The sequence below is a fragment of the Girardinichthys multiradiatus genome, chromosome 19 (assembly GCF_021462225.1).
Source record: "Girardinichthys multiradiatus isolate DD_20200921_A chromosome 19, DD_fGirMul_XY1, whole genome shotgun sequence".
NCBI classification, from domain to species: Eukaryota; Metazoa; Chordata; class Actinopteri; order Cyprinodontiformes; family Goodeidae; genus Girardinichthys; species Girardinichthys multiradiatus.
In genome coordinates this window covers 37723182-37750639 of record NC_061811.1, presented here as the reverse complement: position 1 = coordinate 37750639, position 27458 = coordinate 37723182, and the positions used below count along the sequence as shown (strand labels likewise).

The 27458-nt window shown below is 43.2% G+C and overlaps 1 protein-coding gene across 1 annotated transcript in view; it reads right to left on the bottom strand.

The window, feature by feature from the left end:
- LOC124855747 (myosin-2 heavy chain-like) overlaps positions 1–27458 on the bottom strand; it is a 57884-nt gene that overhangs the window by 8367 nt on the left and 22059 nt on the right. Inside the window, exons 6-19 of the mRNA XM_047345804.1 lie at positions 17740–17811; positions 17568–17624; positions 16574–16636; positions 16417–16479; positions 13417–13479; positions 13149–13211; positions 12747–12809; positions 12584–12646; positions 12443–12505; positions 5387–5449; positions 5224–5286; positions 4695–4757; positions 4528–4590; positions 4392–4454 (exon numbers count right to left, since the gene is read on the bottom strand). Coding sequence (XP_047201760.1) covers positions 4392–4454; positions 4528–4590; positions 4695–4757; positions 5224–5286; positions 5387–5449; positions 12443–12505; positions 12584–12646; positions 12747–12809; positions 13149–13211; positions 13417–13479; positions 16417–16479; positions 16574–16636; positions 17568–17624; positions 17740–17811 — 885 coding nt within the window. The remainder of the gene's footprint in view (positions 1–4391; positions 4455–4527; positions 4591–4694; positions 4758–5223; positions 5287–5386; positions 5450–12442; positions 12506–12583; positions 12647–12746; positions 12810–13148; positions 13212–13416; positions 13480–16416; positions 16480–16573; positions 16637–17567; positions 17625–17739; positions 17812–27458) is intronic.

Below are 27458 nucleotides of genomic sequence, written 5' to 3'. Positions count from 1 at the left end.
AAGTCGTTCCTGCAAGACAGATGCCTACACAGTTAATACAATGGACATCCTTAAAAAATTATTTTTCCAATTTTTTCTTTTTAACCGTGTCCTGTCCAGTAGAGTAGCGCTCAGAATTGTTGTCTGAGTGTCAAGAAAAAGCCCGACAGATTTACTTTCACAAGTGGAGCATTACAGCTAACGCTTTCAACACACAGTCACAATCCCACGTTCCCACCCTCATGCATACACATAAAAACACCCACACCCACGCACCCAACGTAAAGACAAACAACAATGGACATCTTATACTCACTCAGACTCCCTGTACATACTCTACAGGTCCTTCTTAAAATATTAGCATATTGTGAAAAAGTTAATTATTTTCCATAATGTCATGATGAAAATTTTACATTCATATATTTTAGATTCATTGCACACTAACTGAAATATTTCAGGTCTTTTATTGTCTTAATATGGAGGATTTTGGCATACAGCTCATAAAAACCCAAAATTCCTATCTCACAAAATTAGCATATTTCATCCGACCAATAAAAGAAAAGTGTTTTTAATACAAAAAACGTCAACCTTCAAATAATCATGTACAGTTATGCACTCAATACGTGGTCGGGAATCCTTTTGCAGAAATGACTGCTTCAATGTGGCGTGGCATGGAGGCAATCAGCCTGTGGCACTGCTGAGGTCTTATGGAGGCCCAGGATGCTTCGATAGCGGCCTTTAGCTCATCCAGAGTGTTGGGCCTTGAGTCTCTCAACGTTCTCTTCACAATATCCCACAGATTCTCTATGGGGTTCAGGTCAGGAGAGTTGGCAGGCCAATTGAGCACAGTGATACCATGATCAGTAAACCATTTACCAGTGGTTTTGGCACTGTGAGCAGGTGCCAGGTCGTGCTGAAAAATGAAATCTTCATCTCCATAAAGCTTTTCAGCAGATGGAAGCATGAAGTGCTCCAAAATCTCCTGATAGCTAGCTGCATTGACCCTGCCCTTGATAAAACACAGTGGACCAACACCAGCAGCTGACACGGCACCCCAGACCATCACTGACTGTGGGTACTTGACACTGGACTTCTGGCATTTGGCATTTCCTTCTCCCCAGTCTTCCTCCAGACTCTGGCACCTTGATTTCCGAATGACATGCAGAATTTGCTTTCATCCGAAAAAAGTACTTTTGACCACTGAGCAATAGTCCAGTGCTGCTTCTCAGTAGCCCAGGTCAGGCGCTTCTGCCGCTGTTTCTGGTTCAAAAGTGGCTTGACCTGGGGAATGCGGCACCTGTAGCCCATTTCCTGCACACGCCTGTGTACGGTGGCTCTGGATGTTTCTACTCCAGACTCAGTCCACTGCTTCCGCAGGTCCCCCAAGGTCTGGAATCGGCCTTTCTCCACAATCTTCCTCAGGGTCCGGTCACCTCTTCTTGTTGTGCAGCGTTTTCTGCTACACTTTTTCCTTCCCACAGACTTCCCACTGAGGTGCCTTGATACAGCACTCTGGGAACAGCCTATTCGTTCAGAAATGTCTTTCTGTGTCTTACCCTCTTGCTTGAGGGTGTCAATAGTGGCCTTCTGGACAGCAGTCAGGTCGGCAGTCTTACCCATGATTGGGGTTTTGAGTGATGAACCAGGCTGGGAGTTTTAAAGGCCTCAGGAATCTTTTGCAGGTGTTTAGAGTTAACTCGTTGATTCAGATGATTAGGTTCATAGCTCGTTTAGAGACCCTTTTAATGATATGCTAATTTTGTGAGATAGGAATTTTGGGTTTTCATGAGTTGTATGCCAAAATCATCCGTATTAAGACAATAAGAGACCTGAAATATTTCAGTTAGTGTGCAAAGAATCTAAAATATATGAATGTAAAATTTTCATCATGACATTATGGAAAATAATTAACTTTATCACAATATGCTAATATTTTGAGAAGGACCTGTATATTCCCAGGTCCAGGTGCCGACACCTCATAGGGGCAACCAGCCCCCGGACCCAGGAGGTGGTCCCCTTCCCTCCGGCGGTGGAGACAGGCAGACCGCCTCAGCACCTGAACCTTGGGCTGGGCTAGCCTGGGCTGGTTACTGAATTTGAGCGACCCCACCCCAGACCCCGACCCCCCGCCTGACCCCTGTCCCCAACGATCCCTATCCTCATCCGGAGAGGGGGCCATGTACAAAAGAGGGATCTACATGGTCCAAACTAGCCCGCCAACCAGATTTTTACTTTTTTAAATGATCTGAATTTGACTTTTTTGTTAAATAATAATTTTTTGAGTTTTAATAACTGACCCTTCTGGAGATTGTATGACATTTTAATGGCATAATGTTAGAACTTTCCAGACTGTTGTCTTCATTCTACCCTGTGACCTTCTGTTTGCATCTGTGCTTGATGCCTGTAGAATGAGCGCTTGGATTAGTTAAGTGTGATAATGTGAGCAGGAACTGCTTGGGCGTGAACAAATGTCCCAAGATAACTGTTATTGTGCAACATCCACAGATCCTTAGACCTCTGTGGAACCTTTAACCCGCTATAGCATTATAAAATATACAAAGCACATATTCTTGAGACTTTGGCAAAATTACATCCAACTTAGAAAAGTGCATATTAGTTTGGCAATGTACAGACATACAAATGTTTGGGCAGGAAGTGACAGAACATTTTCAGAATATTTTTAAAGCCCAAATTCCATTTACCCCAAAATTTATTATTTTTGGCCCTTATTCAGAAGCATTAAAATTTAAGAAAAGTGGAAGAGACTGAATATTTTTTTTTCATTTTTATTCATTTTTGAATCTGAGGCCCTCAAAGAATAAAAGAAGAAAAGAAAAGAAAAATGTGTGTCCCAATCTAAGAATACAATCTAAGTTTATATTGGATTAGATCCCCAAACATGAATGTATGAGTACAAACCATGCTCTTTGTATTAAACATGTTTTATTTGTATGTAACCGATATTTCTAAAAGAAAATAATCAATAAAATATTGTTGGTTAAAACAAAACTTCAAAATGGGAACTGATCAGTTTTTTTCCTTTTTTGCAGACTTGTCACTGAATGGCTGTGATTTTCGCTTCCACAAAGTGGATAAAGACACTTTCACTGTTCTTTTCTTTCCAATTCATAATTATTTTCTACTTTTGTTGGTCTATCAAACAAAATGTGAATAAATGACATTGATGTTTGTTTTTGTAATGTGAATAAATGTGAAAAGTCTAACAGTTATTAAAGAGGACATATGCAAAATCCACTTTTTAGCCGTTAAATACATTTTGTTGTGTACTTGGAGTCTTTAGGAGTGCAGAAAAGTTGAAGTTAGTCTCTCCAGGTGCTGCGTAGATATCTTTATATTCTGTTTTGGTCATATTTTTCTATCTGTTCAGTTTTCTCTATTCTCTATATTACGTGTTTTTAACTATTACCTCACAATATTTGCTGCGGAACATCTTAACAAGGTCTTGGACTTCCGCCAAACCAATGTTGCATATCCGGCATTTTTATTTCTTGCTGCAATTTTGTTGTCCAAACTTAAGTATACCAAAGTTGCAAGTGGATAAGTCTAAATGTTTGGTTGTGTATTAACCCACACAATTCATTATGTTACACCGTCCCCCAGAATCAGAACCTCTTCTGAAAATGTAACCAGTGCCATGTTAAATTTCTTTTCATGGATATGTTCCCACATCAGTGAGGAAATTCCTCCTTGTTTGTGTGAAGCACTTCAAGGACGAGTTCTTCAGCAACCTCCACCAGTATCAAGAAGGATTTGCCCAAAGACTTAATCTGTTGTGGGAACAGTTCCTTCTATCTATGGAAACGACGGAAATAATGCTAACATGACAACAAACTTTATTTTAGACATGAATTTATTTTGTGTAGATATGACGTCCTGGCCATTGTTCTGATAGCAGTAGTATGGTCCCTTCTGCTTATGTTAGTGCTGTGTGATGCTTTTAGCTCCTTGAGGACATAACTGTACTGTCTGTTTTGAATGTTATTGTTTCATTAACAGTTTTGCATTGTTTTCGCTGTTTTTGTCTTGTTTCTGTGCCGCTAGATCATTATATCTCTGTTATCACTACAAAAATGGCCAAACGGGGTGGAGTGGAACGGCCTATGACCTGGAGGGAGGAGGTGTGTGAAGTACCTCAGTATCATTTAAAGAGACGGCTCCAAATGAGTTGCACTCAGAAGCACCTCAGAACAGGGGTAAAACATGAGCGTGTGGAGCTACAATAACAAGGAGTTCAGACCAAAGCATTGTAGTTGCATATTATATAGACCACAAATGAATGATTTAATGATTTTGTGAAAAAGAAGGAGTTAAAAGCATGATATGCCCCCTTTAATACTTTTTACAAGGGACTGGATTAACTATTTACCATTTAGACAGGACTCGCGTGTTACCTGAGTTTTCTGTTTTCTGCTCTTCCAGCTGTCTGTCACCGACTCTCAGTCTGACCTCCAGAACTAAGCAGGACATGAATGCTTCATTTAATAATTTTATTAAGGATGTACCAAACACAAGGCTTGATGATGGTACCTGCAGTGTGAGTCTTCAACTGGTCCAGTTGTACCTCAGTGGATCCAAGTCTGACCTCCATATCTACAGGACAGATCAGCTTTTACTTAATATTTAATAATAAATGTAATAAGCTGACTTATTTATTATGTTTATGTTGCTACAAGTCAGTTAGCATCATTTGGTACCTTTGTTTGCTGTCTTCAGATCTTCTAGCTGTTTTTCACAGGATCTCAGTCTGCTCACCAACTCTAAACAGAAAACCAACTATTAGAAAGGAGTTGCTCAAGGAACCTTTTTGGATTATCCTGTTTTATTGTGAAATATAAACTTGCACCTAAAACCAATACTTCTCATTTTGAATGCCTGTTTCTCAACTAAGACATCTACCAATCGTGACCTAACTGCCAGAGTAGATAAACACTTTAGCTAATCTACAAAGAATCAATTGATGAGCAGACTCCTTATATCTCCACAAACTAACGAGTAAAAGGAAAACATAGCTGCCACTTTTATGCTTTATATAGATCAAGTTATTAGAAATCTTCAGTCAGCCCAAACGTTTCATGTGTTACCTGAGTTTTCTGTTTTCTGCTCTTCAAACTGTCTCTCACTGACTCTCACTCTGACCTCCAGATCCAAGCAAGATATCATTGCTTCATTTAATGATTTGTTTTAAGGATGAACAGAACCAAACGCAAGACTTGATGATGGTACCTGCAGTGTGATTCTTTAACTGGTCCAGCTGTACCTCATTGGATCCAAGTCTGACCTCCACATCTAAAGAACAGATCAGCTTTTACTTATGCATTTAATAAGCTGACTTATTTGTTTAAAAATAAATTACTTTGGCAATATATCAGTAAGCATCCTGTTGTACCTGTGTTTGTTGTCTTTAGACGTTCCAGATGTTTTTCACTGGATCCCAGTCTGATCATCAACTCTAAACAGAAAACCAACTGTTAGAAAGGAGTTCCTCAAGAAACCATTTTGGATGGCTTTTGGAACCTTTTGCAGTAACCAGTAGACCTGCTGGTGAACACCAGCGGGGATAAAATATTAACCCTGACAAATAACTTTTAGGGCTTGTTAGCTGCTCCCATAACAGTTAACAGGTATCAAGAAAGGTCCAGCAAACCATCCAATGAGAATAGGCCCATTCCAGGCTGTGCATGGTTTAGTACAGAACCTGTGTTGAGGATATTGCAGAATAGTGGGAGGAGCAATCTGAAGATCTAATTATCCAGTCTCAGAAAAAATGGTCATGGTATCAAATCTCACTTGAACATGGTGGCTAATGATAACAGTGAGTAGAACAAGATGCTTATTCAGGCCTTATTCAGGTAATGACGCCTGGTTAAACCAACAAAAGATCACCAAAATGAATGTTGCTTCAGTCTGTAAACTTACTGACATATTTGACCAGTGATGACATGTTTGGCCAAATTTCTGACAAGGTTGTGTCTGGAAATCAAGATGAGTATTGTAGGTAAGTGATGAACATTCTAGTCTGATTATAAGACAGAGCATGAATCCCACTTGGATAAAGCAAATCTCATTTTTAGGAATATGATTGTATTTATTGGTCCTCCAAAGTAGTGGTAATCCATTATCCAGACCAGGAAGCAGAGTTATAGTTTAACACACAGACATGGTATCCATTTGTAAAAATGGAGATGGAGGAAAGAGCTGCTGAAGAGGAGCAGTCCTTGGCTGTGAAGACTTTAAGGGGGCTGTTACTCCCTCTTGACCCAACAAACAAAACACAACAACCCACCAATAAAGTCCAGGAAAGCAACTAAAACAGATTTCAGAAGAACAACCAGGAGGTCGTCTAAAGGAGGCACTATTACAATACAATTACAGAGGGTGGGTTCGTGTTAAATTGATTTATTGCAACACAGGAAAATACAGCAGGGTTGTCCAAGGGTCCGGTTTCTGCTGATCAGTGCACTCAGGAAGAGAGGTGAGTGAGTATGGGTGGCTGGAGTAAACGTACGACTTGAACTGATTGAAGGTGTGTCTTAGTGTTTTTGGTTGAAGAGGTTTTTCTGGAGGAGTTGAGTAATTCCACAGAGACTGAGGTTGACAGAAGAGATTGTTGTGCAGTGGTTGTGGTTTCCTTTTGATTATTTCTCCAGGCAGGGTATGAAGTTGGAGGGTGGACAGGCAGGAGTTCTGGAGTCAGCTGATCTGGAGAAGAGGAAGGTATTTCCTTTGGGCATGCAGGTTCCAAGGTCAGGACAACAAGAGTATCAGAGCTACATTTGCTGGTCTGATTACCACTCTGATGACTTCACAATCTGACGCGTACTTTAGGGTTCCTGCTGCTTAAGAACTCTTCCTTGATTATCCACAGCTATCTGGCTGCACCTGCCTGTCGCACCCTGCAGGGGGAGGTGGGAGACAGAACCACACCTACACACAACACAAACCTGTGCTCAGCTCCTTGTCATGACACGGGCTGCTCCCTCTCCTAGATCAGCTTAGGCACCCCATCAAATGTGGGGCCTGTTTCCCTCCCTGCCACACTCCCTGCTGGTGGCTGGTGGCTCTGCCTACTGGTGTATTGATGGTTCTCGGTGTCCAAGGCTGGGTGTTTGGTGTGTGCTGGCTCACTCCAGGTGGCTGCTTGCCAGGGACTGGGGCCACTGGCTCTGTTGGGCCTCTGCTTGGGGGTTTATTTGCCCCAGGGTCTCAGGTCTCTGGGTCCATGGCTGGATCTGCTCCAGCGTAAGCGGGGCTCATCGCTGCAACTTCCTGGGGCTTCTGCACTGTGGCTGGTGGGTGGTTCCCCTGGGGCTCTCCTCTGCTCTTCTCTTGGAGGGCTGCAGTAGTCTCAGTGGTGGTCTACTCGGGGTTCCCGTGCTATGGGGGACCTTTGGGTGTCTGTGGCTCAGATCACCTCTATGTCTGTCTTGGGTCCAGGGGGACAGGTCTGTGGCTCCTCACACTCGCTATTGCATATTTTTTATGGAGAAACCTTATATACACAAGCGCGCTCACACATACACCCATAGGTGTTTGGATTCAAGTGTCAACAGATACACAGATATTATACACTGCCTGGCCAAAAAAAAGTCGCCACCAAAAAAAAAAAAGGTCACACACTCAAATATTTCGTTGGACAGCCTTTAGCTTTGATTACGACACGCATTCCCTGTGGCATTGTTTCGATAAGCTTCTGCAATGTCAAGAATTATTTCCACTCATGGTTGCATTCATTTTTCACCAAGATCTTGCATTGATGATGGTAGAGTCTGACCGCTACGCAAAGCCTTCTCCAGCACATCCCAAAGATTCTCAATGGGGTTAAGGTCTGGACTGTGTGGTGGCCAATCCATGTGGGAGAATGATGTCTCTTTCTCCCTGAACCACTCTTTCACAATTCGAGCCCGATGAATCCTGGCATTGTCATCTTGGAATATGCCCGTACCATCAGGGAAGAAAAACTCCATTGGTGGAATAACCTATATATATATATATATTCAGGTAGTTCGCTGACCTCATTCTTTGAACACATCGTTGCTGAACCCAGACCTGACCAACTGCAGCAACCCCAGATCATAGCATTGCCCCCACAGGCTTGTACAGTAGGCACTAGGCATGATGGGTGCATCACTTCACCTGCCTCTCTTCTTACCCTGCCCATCACTCTGGAAATCTGGACTCATCAGACCATATGACCTTCTTCTAAGCCTTTTTTTCTGCTTAGCCTCACTGATTAGTGGTTTTCTTAAGGCTACACAGCTGTTCAGTCCCAATCCCTTGAGTTCCCTTCACATTGTGCGTGTGGAAATGTTCTTACTATCGCTATTAAACATAGCCCGGAGTTCTACTGTTGTTTTTCTTTGATTTGATTTCACCAAACGTTTAAGTGTTCGCTGGTCACAATCATTCAGGATTTTTTTCCGGCCACATTTCTTCCTCGAAGACGATGAGTCCCCACTATCCTTCCAGTTTTTAATAATGCGTTGGACAGTTCTTAACCCAATTTTGGTGGTTTCTGCAATCTCCTTAGATGTTTTCTCTGCTTGATGCATGCCAATAATATGACCCTTCTGAAACAGATTTACATGTTTTTCACGACCATGGTATGTCTTTCGACATGGATGTTTAGGAAACGAGAAGCAACTCATTGCAGCAATTAGGGTTAAATAACTGGTTTCCAGCTGAAACATTATCACCCATGCAGTAATTATCAAATGCGAGGCTCTCATGTATTTGCTTAGTTAAATCCAGGTGGCAACATTTTTTTTTTTGCCAGGCAGTGTATATTGAGCTGCAGATGCCATTAAATACATCTTGCATTCATTAGTACTGTGCACTTTCAGTAACATTGCTGTTGTTATATATGTTTCTGCAGGTGTAGAAGCAGTCCTCTAGGATTTTATCTTGTATTGTCTTCATCCTTCTTTCTCTGTTCTATTTTTTTCTCATTCTTTTTGCCCGACCTCTCTGTATTTGTTGCTTTTTTCCCTTACGTTTCCATCTCCATGTCCATTGCAATTCAAATAATCCCAAAGCAGTTTCTAATAAAGTTTTATATATATATAGAGAGACGCCCAGACGTCCCTCTCCCCAGACACCTCCTCCAGCAGCTCCGGGGGGACCCCAAGGCGTTCCCAGACGAGCTGAGAGACATAGTCCCTCCAGCGTGTCCTGGGCCGTCCCCTGGCTCTCCTCCCAGTGGGACGTGCCTGGAACACCTCCCGAGGAAGGCGTCCAGGAGGCATCCGGTATAGATGCCAAAGCCACCTCAACTGGCTCCTCTCGATGTGGAAGAGCAATGGCTCTACTCCGAACCCCTCCCAGATAGCCGAGCTCGTCACCCTATCTCTAAGGGAGTGCCCGGCCACCCCACGGAGGAAGGTGATTTCAGCCGCTTGTATCCGGGATCTCGTTCTTTCGGTCATGACCCAAAGTTCATGGCCATAGGTGAGGGAAGGAACGTAGACCGACCGGTAAATCGAGAGCTTCGCTTTTCGGCTCAGCTCTCTCTTCACCACAAAGGACCGGCACAGCGCCCGCATTACTGCGGCAGCCGCACTGATCCGTCTGTCGATCTCCCGCTCCATTCTTCCCTCACTCGTGAACAAGACCCCGATATACTTAAACTCCTCCACTTGAGGCAGGAACTGCCCTCCAACCTGAAGAGGACAAGCCACCCTTTTCCGGTCGAGAACCATGGCCCCGGGCTTGGAGGAGCTGATCCTCATCCCAGCCGCTTCACACTCAGCTGCGAACCGCCCCAGCGCATGCCGTAGGTCTTGGCTAGAGGGGGCCAGAAGGACCACGTCATCTGCAAAAAGAAGAGACGAAATCCTCTGGTCCCCAAACCAGACCCCTTCCGGCCCTTGGCTGTGCCTAGAAATCCTGTCCATAAAAGTTATGAACAGGACCGGTGACAAAGGGCAGCCCTGCCGAAGTCCAACATGCACCGGGAACAGGTCTGACTTAGTGCTGGCAATGCGAACCAGACTCCTGCTCCGCTTGTACAGAGATCTGATGGCCCCTGATAAAGGGCCTCCGACTGCATACTCCTGGAGCACCCCCCACAGGGCATCACGAGGGACACAGTCGAATGCTTTCTCCAGGTCCACAAAACACGTGTGGACCGGTTGGGCAAACTCCCATGAACGCTCGAGTACCCTGTAGAGGGTATCGTGCTGGTCCAGTTTTCCACAGCCGGGACAAAAACCACACTGCTCCTCCTGAAGCCGAGGTTCGACTATCGGCCGGACTCTCCACACATATACCCTGGCGTAGGCCTTACCAGGGAGGCTGAGGAGTGTGATCCCCTGTAGTTGGAACACACCCTCCGGTCCCCCTTCTTATGTAGGGGGACCACCACCCCAGTCTGCCAATCCAAAGGCACTGTCCCTGTCCGCCACGCAATGTTGAAGAGGCGTGTCAACCATGACAGCCCCACGACATCCAGAGAATTGAGGTACTAAAGGCGGATCTCATCCACCCCCGAAGCCTTGCCACCGCGGAGCTTTTTAACCACCTCGGTGACTTCCGCCTGAGTGATGAAAGAGTTCAACCCCGAGTCCCCAGCCTCTGTTTCCACCAGGGAATGCGTGATGGCAGGATTGAGGAGATCCTCAAAGTACTCCTTCCACTGCCCAATAATGTCCTCAGTCGAGGTCAGCAGCCTCCCACCCCCACTATAAACATTGTTGGCGAAGCACTGCTTCCCCTCCTGAGGCGCTGGAAGGTTTGCCAGAATTGCTTCGAGGCCAACCGGTAGTCCTTCTCCATGGCCTCACCGAACTCCTCCCAGGCCCGAGTTCTTGCCTCTGCCACAGCCCGGGCCGCAGCACACTTGGCCTCACGGTACCCGTCAGCCGCCTCAGGAGTCCCACAAGCCAACCACAGCCGATAGGACTCCTTCTTCAGCTTGACAGTGTCCCTTACCGCCGGTGATCACCTCCGGGTTCGGGGATTGCCGATGCGACAGACACCGCAGACCTTACGGCCGCAGCTACGGGCAGCAGCATCGACAATAGATGTGGAGAACATGGTCCAGTAGGACTCTATGTCTCCAACATCCCCCGGGATCTGGTCAAAGCTCTCCCGGAGGTGGGAGTTGAATACATCCCTGGCCAAGGGCTCCGCCAGGCGTTCCCAGCAGACCCTCACTATGCGCTTGGGCCTGCCAAGTCTGTCCGGCTTTCTCCTCCTCCAGCGGATCCAACTCACCACCAGGTGGTAATCAGTGGACAGCTCAGCCCCTCTCTTCACCCGAGTGTCCACAACATGCGGCCGAAGGTCTGACGATACGACAACAAAGTCGATCATTGACCTCCTGCCTAGGGTGTCCTGGTGCCAAGTGCACTGATGGACACCCTTATGTTTGAACATGGTGTTCATTATGGACAATCCGTGACTAGCACAGAAGTCCAGTAACAAAACACTACTCGGATTCAGATCGGGGAGGCCATTCCTCCCGATCACACCTCTCCAGGTGTCACTGTCGTTTCCCACATGGGCGTTGAAGTCCCTCAGCACAATAATGGAGTCCCCGGGAGGGGCACTATCCAGCACCCCTGACAGGGACGCCAAGAAGGCCGGGTACTCCGCACTACCGCTCGGCCCGTAGGCTGAAACGACGGTCAGAGACCTGTCCCCAACTCGAAGGTGCAGGGATGCGACCCTCTCATCCACTGGGGTAAACCCCAACACGAGATGGCTGAGTTGGGGGACAACAAGCAAAACCACCCCAGCCCGCCGCCTCTCCCCGTGGGCCACTCCACAGTAGAAGAGAGTCCAGCCCCTCTCAAGGAGATGTGTTCCAGAGTCCACGATGTGCGTGGAGGCGAGCCCGACTATTTCTAGTCGATATCTCTCGACCTCCCACACAAGCTCAGGCTCCTCCCCCCCCAGCAAGGTGACATTCCACGTCCCTAGAGCCAGCCTAAGCATCCGGGGATAGTGCTGCCGAGGTCTCCACCTTCGTCCGTCGTCCAATCCTCTTTGCACCGGTCCCTCACGGTTCCCCCTGCAGGTGGTGGGCCCACTGGGGGATGGCCTTGCGTCTCTCATCCGGGCTTGGTCCGGCCAGGTCCCGCGAGGAGCAACCCAGCCACCAGGCGCTCTCTGATGAGTCCCGACCCCAGGCCTGGCTCCAGGGTGGGACCCCGGCTCCGCCGTACCGGGCGACGTCACGTGCCTCGATTTAATCGTTGTCATGAGGGGTTCTTGAACCGCTCTTTGTCTGACCCGACACCTAGAGCCTGTTTGCCATGGGAGGCCCTACCAGGGGCATTTAAGCCCCAGACAACATAGCCTCTAGGATCATTCGAGCACTCAAACCCCTCCACCACGTTAAGGTGGTGCTTAATCCCAAAGCAGTTTCTAATAAAGTTATATATATATATATATCAATATATCATGCGGAGAATTATTGTGTAGTTATAGTTTAATGTGTTACCTGAGTTTTCTGTTTTGTTCTCTTCTAGCTGTCTCTCACTGACTCTTAGTCTGAGCTCCAGACCTAAGAAGGATATTGTTGCTTCATTTAATAATTTTTTTAAGGATGAACAGAACCAAACGCAAGACTTGATGATGGTACCTGCAGTGTAATTCTTTAACTGGTCCAGCTGTACCTCATTGGATCCAAGTCTGAGCTCCACATCTAAAGAACAGATCAGCTTTTACTTATGCATTTAATAAGCTGACTTATTTGTTTAAAAATAGATTACTTTGCCAATATATCAGTAAGCATACTGTTGTACCTGTGTTTGTTATTTTTAGACGTTCCAGCTGTTTTTCACTGGATCTCTGTCTGATCATCAACTCTAAACAGAAAACCAACTGTTAGAAAGGAGTTCCTCAAGAAACCATTTTTGGATCCATCAGTTTGGAGTCATTTAGAGCCATTTCAGTTTCACTGAAACAAACTGACTGGTGTCCTCATTTTAGGAATCCATGATTTAAGAGTGAATGTTGTGTTCAATTTAGTAGGTATGAGTTTGAGTATGAGTGCAGTTCTCATACTGGACCATCTGTGCTTCAGTGGATTTCAGCCAGACCTGTATGTTAAGTCAATAAACCATCTGTAACTCATTTATATTTTGAATGAGTTGGCTTGTTTAAAAAAGTAACTATTTACGATTTAGACAGGACTCGCGTGTTACCTGAGTTTTCTATTTTCTGCTCTTCCAGCTGTCTCTCACTGACTTTCAGTCTGACCTCCAGAACTAGGCAGGAAATCATTGCTTCATATAATGCTTTTTTTAAAGAATGAACAGAACCAAACAAATATAAATATAATATAATTTATAAGATAATCACCTGAAATGGTTTTCCAGCAGTTTTGAAGGAGTTCCCAGAGGTAGGAATAAAATAAAGACAAACAATTAAATGAGATGGTGTGTCTAAAATGGTGCAAGGATCCTGTTGTACCTGTATTTGTTGTCTTCAGACCTTCCAGCTGCTTTTCACTGTATTCCAATCTGCTTACCAGCTCTAAACAGAAAACCAAATGTTAAAACTTCCTCAAGGAACCATTTTGGATCATTCATTTTCATTCAAACAAAACGACTGGTGTCCCCATTTTAGAATTATGAATAGTAATCTGCTATTTAACAATGAATTGTTGCTCTAAATAAAACACATCATGGTAAATGTTCAGCTTTAAGTGTCCTCAAACTGTCTCTCATTAACTTGCAGTCTGACTTCCAGAACTAAGCAGGAAATCAGTGTTTCATTCAATGATTTTATTAAGGTGGAAACCTCAGCGGCCCGATACCTGGACGCTTAGGCTGGCTCTAGGGACGTGGAATGTCACCTCGCTGGGGGGGAAGGAGTCTGAGCTTGTGCAGGAGGTCGAGAGATATCGACTAGAAATAGTCGGGCTCGCCTCCACGCACAGCGTGGGCCCTGGAACCCATCTCCTTGAGAGGGGTTGGACTCTCTTCTACTCTGGAGTGGCCCACGGGGAGAGGCGGCGGGCTGGTGTGGGTTTGCTTGTTGCCCCCCAGCTCAGCCGTCTCGTGTTGGGGTTTACCCCAGTGGATGAGAGGGTCGTATCCCTGCGCCTTCGGGTTGGGGATAGGTCTCTGACTGTCGTCTCGGCCTACGGGCCAAGCGGTTGTGCGGAGTACCCGGCCTTCTTGGTGTCCCTGTCGGGGGTGCTGGATAGTGCCCCTCCCGGGGACTCCATTATTCTGCTGGGGGACTTCAACGCCCACGTGGGAAACGACAGTGACACCTGGAGAGGCGTGATCGGGAGGAATGGCCTCCCCGATCTGAATCCGAGTAGTGTTTTGTTATTGGACTTCTGTGCTAGTCACGGATTGTCCATAACGAACACCATGTTCAAACATAAGGGTGTCCATCAGTGCACTTGGCACCAGGACACCCTAGGCAGGAAGTTGATGATCGACTTTGTTGTCGTATCATCAGACCTTCGGCCACATGTTGTGGACACTCGGGTGAAGAGAGGGGCTGAGCTGTCCACTGATCACCACCTGGTGGTGAGTTGGATCCACTGGAGGAGGAGAAAGCCGGACAGACTTGGCAGGCCCAAGCGCATAGTGAGGGGCTGCTGGGAACGCCTGGCGGAGCCCTCGGCCAGGGATGTATGGCAAACCGTCCGGCGCCCCAGGAGGGGGAAGCAGTGCTTCGCCAACAATGTTTATAGTGGAGCTGGGAGGAAACAGAGGCTGGGGACTCGGGGTTGGACTCTTTCATCACCCAGGTTGAAGTCACTGAGGTGGTTAAAAAGCTCCGCGGTGGCAGGCCTTCGGGGTTGGATGAGATCCGCCCTGAGTACCTGAAATCTCTAGATGTTGTTGGGCTGTCATGGTTGACACGACTCTTCAACATTGCGTGGCGGTCGGGGACAGTGCCTCCGGACTGGCAGACTGGGGTGATGGTCTGGGGTTATGTAGGGAGACTCTGGTCCCCCTACATAACCAGGGTATTGGAAAGGAGAGTCCGGCCGATAGTCGAACCCAGGCTTCAGGAGGAGCAGTGTGGTTTTTGTCCCGGCCGTGGAACACTGGACCAGCTCTATACCCTTTACAGGGTGCTCGAGGGTTCATGGGAGTTTGCCCAACCGGTTCACGTGTGTTTTGTGGACCTGGAGAAGGCATTCAACTGTGTCCCTCATGATGCCCTCTGGGGGGTGCTCCAGGAGTAATTTAGGAGTATGGAATCGGGAGCCTTTTATTAGGGGCCATCCGGTCCTTGTACAAGCGGAGCAGGAGTTTGGTCCGCATTGTCGGGTTGTTCCCGGTGCATGTTGGACTCTGGCAGGGCTGCCCTTTGCCACCTGTCCTGTTCATAACTTTTATGGACAGGATTTCTAGACGCAGCCAAGGGCCGGAGGGGGTCTGGTTTGGGGACCAGTGGATTTCGTCTCTTCTTTTTGCAGATGACATGGTCCTGCTGGCCTCTAGCCAAGACCTACAGCATGCACTGTGGCGGTTCGCAGCTGAGTGTGAAGCGGCTGGAATGAAGATCAGCTCCTCCAAGTCCGAGGCCATGGTACTCGACCGGAAAAGGTTAGCTTGTCCTCTTCAGGTTGGAGGGGAGTTCCTGCCTCAAGTGGAGGAGTTTAAGTATCTCGGGGTCTTGTTCACAAGTGAGGGAAAAATGGAGCGGGAGATCAACAGACGGATTGGTGCGGCTGCCGTAGTAATGGGGGCACTGTGCCATTCCGTTGTGGTGAAGAGAGAGCTGAGCCGAAAAGCAAAGCTCTCAATTTACTGGTCAGTCTACGTTCCTACCCTCACCTATGGCCATGAACTTTGGGTCATGACCGAAAGAACGAGATCCCAGTTACAAGCGGCTGAAATGAGCTTCCTCCGTAGGGTGGCCGGGCACTCCCTTAGAGACAGGGTGAGGAGCTCGGCCATCTGGGAGAAGCTCGTAGTAGAGCCGCTGCTCCTCCACATCGAGAGGAGCCAGTTGGGGTGGCTCGGGCATCTATACCAGATGCCTCCTGGACGTCTTCCTCGGGAGGTGTTCCAGGCACGTCCCACCGGGAGGAGGCCCAGGGGACGGCCCAGGACACGTTGGAGGGACTATGTCTCTTGGCTGGCCTGGGAACGCCTTGGGCTCCCAAGGGACATCTGGGCGTCTCTGCTGAGTCTGCTGCGCCCGTGACCCGGTCCCGGATAAGCGGAAGACAACGACGACGACAAGTACGACGACGAATCTGCTATTTAACAATGAATTGCAGGTTTATCTGTTGTGTTTCTCACTGGATATTCAGTTTTATAGATATACGTTTGCATGCTCTAAATAAAACACATCATGGTAAATGTTCAGCTTTAAGTGTCCTCAAACTGTCATTAACTTGCAGTCTGACTTCCAGAACTAAGCAGGAAATCAGTGTTTCATTCAATGATTTTATTAAGGATGAACAGAACCAAACACAATATTTGATGATGATACCTGCAGTCTGATTCTTCAACTGGTCCAGCTGTCCCTCAGTGGATCTTAGTCTGACCCCCATTTCTACAGAACAAATCAGCTTTTTCTTTTGTATTTTAATTACTTGACCTGCTTTTAAAATGTGTTTAATTATTAATAGGTTAGTAAACATCATCACCTGTGTTTACCATCTTCAGATTTTCCAACCGTTTTTCACTAGAATTCATTCGGCTCATCAACTCTAAAAAACAAACAGAAAAACAATAATACAAAGAAGTTCCTCAGAGAACCTTTTTCATATCACTTTCATTTCTTCTTGAGTCAATAAACTTAATTTATGAATAGATACTTTTCTAAAATGTCCTTCTTACAGCTAAACATCGATGACTCCATTACATGTCTTAACTCTTTTCATTTCTAAGATGCCATTTTTCTGTTTCATGTTTGAAAAACTTTGTTTCTGAAGAATATCCACAAATATAATCAAAATTACTAAAATTAGAATTAGAATTATTTTAACCAATTGATAAACAAACTAACTGGCACACATATGTTCAGTTTACCACACATGTAAAGAAGTTTGTTAAAAAAGAAATTCCTCTTTGGAGTCATCACAAAGCTTCCGCATGTTTCCTACATGGCTTGTGGCAAACTGCAAATGTGATTTTATAGGGCTTACTTTTGCCACGCTACCATAGAGGCCAGATTTGTGGAGTGCATAACTAACATTTCCTACCTGAGCTGCGAATCTCTGCAGCTCCTCCTGAGTTACCATGGACCTTTAGGCTGCTATTTTTTTGATATTCTTCTTGCCTAGCCTATCAGTTTAGGTGGATGTCCATGTCTTGGTAGATTGGCAGAGCTTTAGTAATTAAGTGAGTTATTCAGTGGGTTGATCTAGATTTTCTTTAGGACTATCAGAGTACATCATGCTAAAAGAACTGTAAGGCCTACTTTTTAGCTTTTTCTTTGTCAAAAACACATATCATGTCCTTGGTTTGAAATACGACTCTTAAACGGTGTTTAGTCTTAACTGTTGATAGTACAGGAGAGGAAAAACATTATTGTATACATAAGAAACACTGTATTTGATAGAGACACAGTTTGTCTTTCGATTGCTTGCATCATTTGTGCAAATTATTTTAAAACAGGTTTACAAATATACAGCTTACCTGTGTTGTGTTTCTTCAGCTCTGCTTGTTGTCTCTCAGCCTCATTCAGGTGATTCTCTGTAGCAAACAGTGGAGATGTTTCATGTTAAAGGACAGAGAAACTATAAAAAAGTACATTTGTGTTAGATAAAAATGAAATATTCAGATAATGTGACTTATTAAATTGTCTGACCAGCAGCAGAACTCAGTTCTTCCAGGTGTTGGTGACTGGAGTCAATTTTATTTTCCAACTCATGAACCTGGCCTGAAATGGAAGAAAATATGATCAATAAAACTGAAATGTTAATTTCCCAATGAGAAAGATTTACTGCTCTTTAAAACAGACTTCCTATTTTAAATCTTTTCATTCCTCTAAGACATCTGTTTTTCATGCATCTTGGGGAGGTTAGGAGTATGCCAATCAGTACCAGTGCTAGACCCTAATTTGTCTCAAATGTTATTCTACATCCTTTACTATAACAAATCTTGACAAGTTGAGTTTGGATCGTGTTTTGATATTTTTTCATTACGAATTCTCAGGGAAACAGTATGTATCTGGTGTATGAGAACAGCTAAGGGTTGTCAGTGGTGTGCTGTGGAGGACCAATCCTGCCATAATTAAGAATAAATACAGAAATAAATAAATGACTCAATAAAATAATTAGAGGGCCGACAAGTAGATAGATATATAAATTAGAGTACTATTTAATGCAACAAAATAATAAAAAGAAGAGATGTATCCAATAATTAATCAATTTATCACATATAAATATATATGGTTCTATGTTAATATTTAACTATTGTAATTTATATCTTTGCTATTACACTTATTTTTTATTTAGGCCACTAATTTTAAATCATACTTTTTTCTTGAACTATATTTTTCCTTTGTTTATTTAATACAGATGATTGAGTTTGAAATTAAGGCCTCATAAAGATGTCTATTTAGAGGAATTTTTTGCTGTTTTATTTTTCCTAGCCCTTTTATTCTTTCATATTTATCACCACCAAAATATGGTTAAAACATACTATTTCCTCAAAAACGTATTTTTCCAAATTATATATCACAGCGCTTTTCTTAAGCGCTGATATATAACAGTTCAGTTTCTATAGATGTCACTAAAAAGGTTTAATCCAGATTTGATGTGGAATTTATAAAGAAAACCCCCTAAACATGGGAAATGTATGCATAGCTCAACATTTCCATAATCCTTTTAAAATAACGATGTCCCAGGCTGATTCTTCTCCTTATAAACATTTAAAAGGGTAATACACATCTAATGTGGAATTTCAGAATTAAAGCAATACTAATATGGCAATATCTGTTAATCTTTTACTGTATATGTAACGCCATTAAAAAATAATAGCTGTGTAAAATGAAGCCGCATCATCTCTAGATGTCACTTCTATCACGTTCTGGGTTTGGATCGGACCAAAGTGCAGATAAGAGCTTGGCAGCCGCATGATGAGAGGAAGACTTTTCTTTAATTAAAGGTCTCCAAAACGTAACATAATCCAACAAGTACAAACATGAGTCGAGCCAAAAACTTACATGTGTACACAGTTGTAGCAAAACTGAGCATAAACAGGGTTAGTGAATGAGGAATAGTGACAGAGGAACCAGCGGGGAACAAAGAACACAGACCAACTAATATACAGGGAGAAAACAAAGGCAGGTAATCAAAGGAACTAAGAACAGGTGTGGCAAGGAGACATGGAGGCATAAGGGACAGGTGGAACTAATTAACAATAAAGGAAACCATAGACCTAAGAACGGTTAACACAAAAACACAAACCAAGTCCAACCTAACCCTTTAACAGTATTTTCTCATAACCCTGTCCTGTTTGACCATTTTTAATAACCTTTGAGTTTAATTTAACCGAGTTCTCCACACCTGAAAAAAACATTTCAGTAGATCATTATCAGACAATGCTGTAACAACCTTTAAAGAATCTGTTCCATTTTTTATTTCCTCATTATCACAGAAAAACACAGATGAGAGCAATAATTTTGTGTCTTTCCCTTCACAAATTTAATCTCTTGTTCATAGTCTTACTTTCTCACTGCGTAGTGCATTAGACAATTTAGCTTCCTTGAAAAAGAAGGCAATTATACATGAGAGGCTGGCTCCCTGGTTTAATTCAGGGCTACGTACTTAAAAGCACATTGTAAGAAAATTGGAGAGAAAATGGCGCTCTACACACCTAGAGGATTCCTACTTAATCTGAACTTGATTAAGTAGGTTACTTAATCAAGTTCAGTTACTTCATCATCAGTAAGTGAGACAGCACTGGAGGTAATTGTAGAAACGGATGTGTTTGGACTGCTTTGATCCGGTGGAGCTTCCTGAGTTATCAAAAATATTAGCTTCATATAAACCTTCAACTTGTATGTTAGACCCAATCCTAACCAAATTATTTAAGGAAGTGTTCCCTCTGATTACAAGCCCCATTCTAGATTTGATTGATCTATCCTTAGTAAATGGATATGTACCATAGGCTTTTAAGGTAGCAGTAATTAAACCTTAAGAGACCTTCGCTTGATCAAGATGATTTACTAAATTACAGACCTATATCCAATCTTTGGTTCTTATCTAAAATACATGAGAAAATAGTTGAAATCAAGTGTGTGAGTATTTACACAGCAATGACCTGTTTGAAGAGTTTCAGTCAGGTTTCAGGGCTCATCATAGCATGGAAACAGCAATAGTGAAAGTCACTAATGATGTTCTCCTGGCATCAGATAATAGTCTTGTGTCTGTACTTGTCCTGTTAGATCTCAGTGCTGCATTTGATACAATTGATTACAATATTCTCTTAGAAAGACTGGAACATGCTGTAGGGACCAGGGGAACACTACTAGTTTAAATCTTATTTTTCTGACAGATACATGTAAATGATAAATCATCTTCAAACTCCAAGGTTAATTGTGAAGTACCACAAAGTTCAGTGCTTGGGCCAGTTCTCTTTACTATATACAGGTCCTTCTCAAAATATTAGCATATTGTAATAAAGTTCATTATTTTCCATAATGTCATGATGAAAATTTAACATTCATATATTTTAGATTCATTGCACACTAACTGAAATATTTCAGGTCTGTTATTGTCTTAATACAGATGATTTTGGCATACAGCTCATGAAAACCCAAAATTCCTATCTCACAAAATTAGCATATTTCATCCGACCAATAAAAGAAAAGTGTTTTTAATACAAAAAACGTCAACCTTCAAATAATCATGTACAGTTATGCACTCAATACTTGGTCAGGAATCCTTTTGCAGAAATGACTGCTTCAATGCTGCGTGGCATGGAGGCAATCAACCTGTGGCACTGCTGAGGTCTTATGGAGGCCCAGGATGCTTTGATAGCGGCCTTTAGCTCATCCAGAGTGTTGGGTCTTGAGTCTCTCAACGTTCTCTTCACAATATCCCACATATTCTCTATGGGGTTCAGATCAGGAGAGCTGGCAGGCCAATTGAGCACAGTGATACCATGGTCAGTAAACCATTTACCAGTGGTTTTGGCACTGTGAGCAGGTGCCAGGTCGTGCTGAAAAATGAAATCTTCATCTCCATAAAGCTTTTCAGCAGATGGAAGCATGAAGTGCTCCAAAATCTCCTGATAGCTAGCTGCATTGACCCTGCCCTTGATAAAACACAGTGGACCAACACCAGCAGCTGACACGGCACCCCAGACCATCACTGACTGTGGGTACTTGACACTGGACTTCTGGCATTTTGGCATTTCCTTCTCCTCAGTCTTCCTCCAGACTCTGGCACCTTGATTTCTGAATGACATGCAGAATTTGCTTTCATCCGAAAAAAGTACTTTGGACCACAACAGTCCAGTGCTGCTTCTCTGTAGCCCAGGTCAGGCGCTTCTGCCGCTGTTTCTGGTTCAAAAGTGGCTTGACCTGGGGAATGCGGCACCTGTAGCCCATTTCCTGCACACCCCTGTGCACGGTGGCTCTGGATGTTTCTACTCCACACTCAGTCCACTGCTTCCGCAGGTCCCCCAAGGTCTGGAATCGGCCCTTCTCCACAATCTTCCTCAGGGTCCGGTCACCTCTTCTCGTTGTGCAGCGTTTTCTGCCACACTTTTTCCTTCCCACAGAATTCCCACTGAGGTGCCTTGATACAGCACTCTGGGAACAGCCTATTCGTTCAGAAATTTCTTTCTGTCTTACCCTCTTGCTTGAGGGTGTCAATAGTGGCCTTCTGGACAGCAGTCAGGTCGGCAGTCTTACCCATGATTGGGGTTTTGAGTGATGAACCAGGCTGGGAGTTTTAAAGGCCTCAGGAATCTTTTGCAGGTGTTTAGAGTTAACTCGTTGATTCAGATGATTAGGTTCATAGCTCGTTTAGAGACCCTTTTAATGATATGCTAATTTTGTGAGATAGGAATTTTGGGTTTTCATGAGCTGTATGCCAAAATCATCCGTATTAAGACAATAAAAGACCTGAAATATTTCAGTTAGTGTGCAATGAATCTAAAATATATGAATGTTAAATTTTCATCATGACATTATGGAAAATAATGAACTTTATCACAATATGCTAATATTTTGAGAAGGACCTGTATATGCTTCTAAAAGGTAATATTATCAGGTAGCATGTGATATATTTCCACTGTTATGCTGATGATACTCAGCTTTATTTATCCATAAATCCTGATGAGCCCAACCAGTTAGATAGACTACAGGCATGTCTTGAAGACATAAAAACTTGGATGACTTTAAATTTTCTTCTAAATTCAGACAAGTTGGAAGTTGTTGTCTTTGGACCTGGGTCTTTAAGAACAGGTTTCTTTCACCTCCGGAATATTGACAAAATGAATAATATCCTGTCCAGGAGTGACGCTGAGAAACTAGTCCATGCATTTGTTACTTCAAGGCTGGACTATTGTAATTCTTTACTATCAGGATGTCCACAAAATGCAGTTAAAAGCCTTCAGCTGATTCAAAATGCTGCAGCAAGAGTTCTGATGAAAATTAAAAAGAGATCATATTTATCCTATTTTAGATTCCCTTCAATGGACCCCTGTTAAATCCAGAAAAGAATAAAAATGTTCCTTCTCACATATAAAGACCTTCTAAATCCAGCTCCATCATACATCAGAGATCTGACTGTTCCATATATTCCTAACAAAGCAATTATTTCTGACTGCAGGTTTACTGGTGGTTCCTAGAGTCTCTAGAAGTACAATGGGAGGCAGATCTTTTAGTTATCAGGCTTGTTGGACCACTTGTTTGCTGAATATTGGACCATTTGCACGTTGCTGGACGCCACTATGCCTTTCCAACGTCATTGGCCATTTTGTACCGTCACAGGAGGCAATATAGGAAGGCGAACATTTGAAAGAAGCTGCCTTCAGCTGGAGACCTTGACACGGTTACCACGCAACTGAAGCATCTCTCTCTGGAGAAGAAGAGGTCCCATGTGGAGTCTTCATTTATTCTCCTTCGTTGGCCAACGAAAAATTCATGAAAGAGGTTTCTGGAATGAGAAGGCCAGAAATTTCACTTTGCCGATCGAAGACGTGAGTTTAACACGTAACCAAAACCACGGAGTTTTAAGGAGACGCAACTTTCCCTCCTTGCTTGGTTCTAGTCAACTGCTGACGGTCAGATCATATTTTTCCTTTTCGCCAAGGAGGCCAAAGGACGAAGATTGACCGCTCTTCCCGAAGTTAACTGTGGACGCACATTAACTTCCAACTTTTCTCTTCCTCCTCTCTCCCTCTGCTCAGAAGGAAGACTTCAACAAAGTAAAACCCATCCTTTTATTTTTCTTTTTATTTCTTTATTAGGAATAGCGTGGGCAGGATAGAGTAGGACATTTTAGTGCGATTAGAGTTGCCATTTAGAGTCTAATGTGTTCTGTATGTGCATGCCATTGTTTTGAAACTTGCTGGTACTTTCGTAGGCCGCCGTGTCTCGCAAGTGTGTCTTTACCGTGCAAACACCTGCGCACAGGTGCGCTGTGAAACTGGACTGCTATAATGACCTTATGGTGAAAATCAACCATTTTCTTTGTCTTCAACATTACTGCTTACTGGCTTGCCGCCAAAAGATTTATTACCCTTTGTCCTCGGGGTTTACAACCTTGCTGGGGGGGAAGGTTTATGACTGTGCATCTCACTGAGCTACATTTCTGGGGGGCTGCGCTCCCAAAGCTTCGTTCAACACCATATTCCCTTGTCATATTATCACTTTGGCCATAACTGCTGGTTTGATCTCATACACACCCACTGCTGTTTTGTTTTATTTTGTTTAGTTAGATATTTTGCCCTTTTGTGTAGAACTTTGCATGTTTGAGTAGGTGAAGATTATTAAATCAGAAGAGCGGATTGTATCAGGCTGTGATTTAATAAATATTCACATAGATAAAGAGAAGGCGTTTTGTGTGTATTTTGTGCAACTGTGATTTGTCAGTCAAAATATGGTTAAAGTTCCACACGTTTCGGCAGAAACGGTTGATTAAACAGTGACATCTCTGGTAATAGTTATCAATTATTACAGAGTATTTAACGGTTGTAATTATCAAAAGCGTTGAGCCACAATTACAACACCAGAGGACATCTCTGGCTTCGATTCATAAATGAGGATTTTGGTTAAGAAATTAATTTTGTCAAATTATGATTGTTAATTATAATTCTTGATAAATATTAATTAATCGATAATCATAATTCCAACAGGCTCCTCCATGAAGAAACAGCTCCCAGTTTTAGTTCGTGAGGCAGACACCCTGTCTACTTTTAAGGCTAGGCTTAAAACTTTCCTTTTTGATAAAGCTTATAGTTAGAGTGGCTTAGGTTATCCTGAGCTATCTCTGTAGTTATGCTGCTATAGGCTTAGGCTGCTGGAGGATATTATGACAACTTTCAGTCTCTCTGCTACATTCTCATACTACTTTCCAATTTTGCATTATTTGCTTTTTACTTTATGTTCTCTCTGTTATTTCTCTTCCTAGAAGCTACACCTGACCTGGCTCTGTGTTTAGCTGTGGCCTCTTCCTGAAGCAAGACATCGAACAAGCTGCTGCTACCAAGAATTTAATGCTCTCCTTCTAGAGATGATACACTTGACACTGTCGTTCAGTGTTTAACCCTCTTGGCCCATCATCCATTTTGGCAGGAAACGAACCGCTACTACGCCTCCCAGCATGCATTGGAGCTCTGACGTCACCGCCAGCTGAAGCTAATGCCAAGTGCAATTCCAGGTGTAGTGTGCCGATAAGACACAAGGAGGCAATCTCCGGAGAAATAGAAGCTTGCGGGCGGGTTTACTTTTGTTCTCCACAGTGGCCATTCCTGGAAGAGCTTGACAAAGATGGAAATCTTGCTAACATAAGAAGATCAGAAGATTTATATCCTGATTGAAGACCGTAGCAGCTACCCAGGCAAAGGTGAAGACCCCATAGAGGTTTTTCCAAGGAGACGAATTTCCTCCTTATTTGTCTTAGTCGATTTCCCACGGTTCATCATATTCTCCTTGTTTAGACGACGGAGTAGTTGATCGTTTTGGGTTATTTATGGACGCGTAACTACTCCTACTACTCCCCCTTTTTATTCTTCATATCTATCCCCAGGAGAGCCTGAAATCAAGTAAATTTGTTTTTTTCATTAATATTTTGATTTTTCTCTAGTCTGGCCAGGGTGAGGTGTAGATTAAGGTGGCCTAGGACCACCACCAGTTAATCCAAAGTATTAACTCTTTGTGCATGAATGTTATTGAACTGCTTTGCTTGTTGTTCTAATACTGTTGACTGTGAAGCATGGCTGTGCAACAATGTGTTGACCAGCTGATCCTAAATCAGGGGTTTTAATCGGAGAAGATGGAGGTTGCGATCTGAACCTCGTGCTGAGTCCTGATCATCTCCATTGTCTCACAGTTTATAGCCTTTGTATGTTTCCATGGGTTTGTCGTCCAGAGTTTAATGATCCTTTGCTCAAGACGAATTCCCTATCAGCTGTTAGTGGCTACTGTTCTATTAGCTGACGGCTGATATTAACACGCATCACCGGACAAAAGGGAGCTTCACGGTTTATTGATTTTGTTCTATTTTCCAAGTCAATTTACCATTTCTGTCCATAAACTGCTGGTTTGATCTTCATCTGCACTCAGTGTGCATCCTTTTTTTTGGTTAATTTACCCCTTTCATAGAATAGTGCATGATTAGATGAAAGTTGTTGGACCAACATGGTTGATTGTAAAATGGACTATTGGCTTAATACATTTTCACATTGATAAAGAGACAGCATATGTCTTTATTTTTTGTAAGCGAGTGTCCACTGTCTCTACATGCTCATCCAGGAGGAGTGACTGCTACAAGTCACTGACTCGATGCGAATCTGCTGGGTTTCCTTAGATAGAAAAACATTTTAACCAATTTGAATAATAAACTGAATCTGACTGCACTGTTTGATAATTAGAATCAGTAGGAATGTATGTATGCAACTTGAAATCTATATGTTTTGACTGAATTCACTTTGTAAAGTGCCTTGAGATTACGTGTTGTGAATTGGTGCTATATAAATAAAACAGAATTGAATTAAATTGAACTGAATTGAATTAAAACATATTAACTGATATCTAGGGAAACCACTCTTATTCAGGATAAAAATCATCCTTGAATGACAATTTATTTTTAAAAGATTATTAATATGGTGATATACTGTATAATATTTGCCATATTTACTAAGTATCATTAGAAAAGTTTAAAGATCCAAATTTAACATAGACGTTTTTAAAGTATGTTCCTCTTTGTGAGATTGCGGATAGAGTTTGTTACTGATTCATGCTTTTATTTTAAAAGAGGGTCCGTTAATGTGAATGCCTCTTAGTACTTTGGCAAACTGACGTATTCTTTGAGACAGCAGGATACAGTAAATGGTCAAAGAGCGCTATCTACTACCAAATCCACAACGCTCCTGACATTTTTAGCAACATCACAAAAGTTAGCTGCTGCTAGCAGCTCGTTTTTGGAACCAAGCAGACAGCCATAATGAGACTCAGCACCAACTTCCCAGAGGCTTGACCTTAGCCAATAGGAGAGACGCTGAGGTGATGACGATGTTGCAAAGACCGCCCCGTCAGTCTCGGTCTCGCGACCAAGGAATGCAAAAAAACAAAAAAAGACGGAAATTAATAGACTCAGGGAAATCTGTTGGGCAAGAAAATACAACAGGGATATATCAGAAGAGAAAATATCAGTGCTTAAGAAATAAAAGGACAGCCAAATAATTTGAAGAAAAAATATTTTTAGGGAACAAGACATGTTTTAAATATATTTGGGTGGTGATAAAAAATAAAAATCCTAGGAAAAATAAAACAGCAAAAAAATCCAACTGTATTAAACAAACAAAGGCAAAATAAGCTCAAGAAGGTTCAAGAAAAAGAACTATGATTAAAAATGTGTGGTTTAAATTAAAAATAAACATAATAGCTACAATAGTTAAAGATTAACATAGATATAAATATATTTATATGTTATAAATTGATCAATTATTGAATAAATCTCTTCCTTTTGATTATTTTGTTGCATTTAATGACACTCTAATTTATGTCTATGCAGTTTTTGGGCCAGTAATTATTTTCTTGAGTCAGTTATTTATTTCTGTATTTATTTATTTATAATCTTTTTTTAAATTTATTTAATTATTTTTTTTATAACCGTGTCCTATCCGGCAAATTAGCCCTCAGAAGAGAGGGCCGACAGAGCCCAGGGGTCCAGGCCCTACACAGTGCAAGCTTCACACCCAGCCCCGCTCCAAGCACCCCCGCTGCATCCTGCCCCACACCACACAGCACGCCAGGATGGCGAGGCAAGGGCGCCACGATGGCGAGGCAAGGGCCCCACGCAACGCCACCCCAGCCTCCGCCCACAGGTGCAATATGGCAGACACCAC